General features: G+C 42.1%; 1 protein-coding gene across 1 annotated transcript in view; it reads right to left on the reverse strand.

Moving 5' to 3' along the window:
• LOC121811914 (serine/threonine-protein phosphatase 2A 56 kDa regulatory subunit delta isoform-like) overlaps positions 1-3,706 on the reverse strand; it is a 21,599-nt gene that overhangs the window by 3,525 nt on the left and 14,368 nt on the right. The window contains exon 3 of the mRNA XM_042228866.1: positions 2,456-2,630. Coding sequence (XP_042084800.1) covers positions 2,456-2,630 — 175 coding nt within the window. The remainder of the gene's footprint in view (positions 1-2,455; positions 2,631-3,706) is intronic.

The raw sequence follows: 3,706 nt of genomic DNA on the forward strand, positions 1-3,706 counted from the left end.
TAGCGATATATGGAGCGACTGCCTCTTCTTGCTGCTACTTCAATCATGAAACTGCTTAATGATCAGCTGATCGGCTTTTCTGTCGCGAGTCCGTGTCTCTTGTTTGCTTTTGGCCCACTTTGCACCAGAAAGAGGAAACCAGCGGCTGAACAACAGCAGCACGTTTAAGCTTGATCAGCTGTTGTTAGAATTTATTTAATATTACTTTCTACTAGGATCTTTTTCTACGTAGCTGACGGCTGGTAACTGTGCAGGGGCGGATCTAGCAAAGTTTAGCCAGGGGGGCCGATAGGGCATTAACAGGGAAAAGGGGGCACAAAGACATACTTTTCTTTCTTATTCTCATTTAAAATGTCTAGCTTTTAATAAATAATTATCCAAATCTTACACCCAAAGTTTTAATTTGATGTAAAATGAATAGAAGTCCATTACTGTATATAGTAACTATTAAGTCTAATATACCCTAGTAAGCTATAGTACTTTTTCCTTTGGGAAGGTACCATCTGTGCAGTCTGCAATTTTGTTGAAGAAAGATGTTGAATCTATTTAATATTTCTTGAAAAATAATTGATTTCTGTGCATTTTTTTTCACACTGCATCAAATTAAGGTTGATTATGTCGATTAAGCATCATGAGGTGGAGCGTGAGGGGTGGTTCCCTATTTTTTATTTATTTATTTTTGTTGTTGCTGGGAGTTGGAACCCTATTAGTTAGGTTGCTTAATATTTACGCTAAGTACTCTTTAAAATACCAGAATAGGGAGGATGGTGTAGGTTTAAGTTTATTAGATTGATCAGTATTGCTGAACTATGAAATATTTTTTTTTTTGCATACAGGTATAACAGAATAGCTTTAGTGTAGTTGTTGTTTTAAACTTGAGTATGAACTTATACAAAATGCAGCAAGATATTAAAAAAACAGTTTTATTGATTAAAAACACACTATATCGGATTCATATCGGTATCGGCAGATATCCAAATTTATGATATCGGTATCGGACATAAAAAAGTGGTATCGTGCCATCTCTAGTATTTTACTGTCAGCCTTTCCCTCATTGCCGGGTTTCAAAAGTGATTGTTCACTGCTGTGAGCTGATTCTACTGCTAATGATTCTACTGTCAGCTGATTCTACTGCTAATGATTCTACTGTCAGCTGATTCTACTGCTAATGATTCTACTGTCAGCTGATTCTACTGCTAATGATTCTGTCAGCTGATTCTACTGTAATGATTCTACTGTCAGCTGATTCTACTGTCTGTCAGCTGATTCTACTGCTAATTTCTACTGTCAGCTGATTCCACTGCTGAGTCAGCTGATTCCACTGTCAGCTGATTCTACCACTGCTGTCAGCTGATTCTACCGTGTTGATTCTACTGTCAGCCGATTCTACTGCTGCTGTCAGCTGATTCTACTGTAAATGATTCTACTGCTGCAGTCAGCTGATTCTACTGTCAGCTGATTCTACCTGCAGTGATTCTACTGTCAGCTGATTCTACCGTCAGCTGATTCTACTGCTACTGTCAGCTGATTCTACTGCTAATGATTCTACTGTCAGCTGATTCTACTGCTGCTGTCAGCTGATTCTACTGTAAATGATTCTACTGTCAGCCGATTCTACCGCTGTTGATTCTACTGTCAGCTGATTCTACTCAGCTGATTCTACTGTGTCAGCTGATTCTACTGCTAAGGTTCTACTGTCAGCTGATTCTACTGCTAATTGATTCTACTGTCAGCTGATTCTACTGCTGTGAGCTGATTCTACTGCAAATGCTTCTACTGTCAGCTGATTCTACTGCTGCTGTCAGCTGATTCTACTGTAAATGATTTTACTGTGAGCTGATTCTACTGCTAATGATTCTACTGTCAGCTGATTCTACTGCTAATGATTCTACTGTCAGCTGATTCTACTGCTAATGATTCCACTGTCAGCTGATTCTACTTAATGGTCAGCTGATTCTACCGTCACTGCCATTCACTGATTCTAGTGTAAATGATTCTACTGTCAGCTGATTCTACTTCTGATGTCAGCTGATTCTACTGTAAATGATTTTACTGTCAGCTGATTCTACTGCTAATGATTCTACTGTCAGCTGATTCTACTGCTAATGATTCTACTGTCAGGTGATTCTACTGCTGCAGTCAGCTGATTCTACTGCTAATGATTCCACTGTCAGCTGATTCCACTGCTAATGATTCCACTGTCAGCTGATTCCACTGCTAATGATTCCACTGTCAGCTGATTCTACTTCTAAATGATTCTACTGTCAGCCGATTCTACTGTAAATGGTTCCCCTGCCACTGTCAGCTGATTCCACTGCTGCAGTCAGCTGATTCTACTGCTGCTGTCAGCTGAGACCCCTCCTGCAGCAGGTTTGAGTGACACTACCAGGTTTAGTTCTGGTTCAAGATGAGTTTAACTTGGGTTTGCATTATGTTTAAGCTGGAACTGTGTTACCTTTGAGGGCGGGCAGCTTCTGTAACTCTCTATTTTTGGTCAGGCTGAAGCGGGACGAGCTCTGGCGGCGCTCTTTCTTCACCAGCTGAGGACCTCCGGAGTATTTGATCTTGTTGAGTTGGGTGGGAGGGGGCGTGCTGTTACTGGGACGCTTACTGCCGCTCTGCTGCTGGGACTGATAACACATGCACAGGTTATAAAACAGGTTTCGGAGGAAACAGTGAGCCGATATTTAATTATCCGTTTGTGTCGCTGATGTTAATGAACAAACACCGGCCATTCAATATCTGACTTGAATCTATGGCACTTCCTGTTCTGGACCTCTGTGCTGTATTGATCAACTATCAATACCAGTTATTTTCAGGTTAGCTGCAGTGGAGTAAGAACCTCTGATTTAGCTCACTAAATCAGAGTGAAAAAGGTGCACACAGGTGAGAGTCACAGAGGCTTCATGGAGACAGAATCAGAAGAGTTGTGTTGCTCTGAACAGACTGGTTCTTAAACACTCCCTGAGTGTGTTGTTTCTATATAACACTCACAATGCAGCTCCGAGTTCAGCATCCTGCTCAAGGCCACTGTGGCACAGACTGGTGCAGCCAGGGATCGAACCACCAACCTTCTGATTATCAGATGACCTGCTGTACCTGCTCCCCTGAATGAGCCTCTGAGGGCCGTTTGATACCACGCGTCTACATCATGGTACTAATGGGTGGCGTGTGGTGGCGAGGAATGTCTCAGAATCAGAAGACTTTACTTATCCCCAAGGGGCAATTAACCAACAACAGTGCAGCATAACGTTGAAGATAAGGACAATAAGAACAGGCAATAAGAGTGAAATAATAAATACATAGAATATACAGTATATACAGTTTTACAATTACACAGTTAAAATTAAAGTGACTAAAAGTGAATGAAGTGTCGGTAGAATAAGAAGAGTGTAGTTTCTGTTGTGGGAAATGTTCTTATCTGCTCGAGTTAAAAAGCAGAGTGGCTGCGGGGACAAAGGTGGCGCTCCTCCTTCTCTCAGTCCTGCAGGAAATGCAGCGGAGGCGTCGCCCAGAGGGGAGCCATTGAAATGCGGGGTGAAAAATGTGAGAGGGGTCATTGATGATTTTGGCTGCCTGTCAAAGGACCTGTTGGCTGAAAACCTGCCAGAGTTCTGACAGGCCAATGACTGTAGAACACACTGATGCAGTGTGCTGCAGTCTGTTCCTGTATGAAGGCTGAGGGAGTGGAACCAGCAGCTGATGG

The sequence above is a fragment of the Haplochromis burtoni genome, unplaced genomic scaffold (genome assembly GCF_018398535.1).
Source record: "Haplochromis burtoni strain Fernald_Lab_line unplaced genomic scaffold, NCSU_Asbu1 Contig_359, whole genome shotgun sequence".
In the NCBI taxonomy this organism is placed as follows: Eukaryota; Metazoa; Chordata; class Actinopteri; order Cichliformes; family Cichlidae; genus Haplochromis; species Haplochromis burtoni.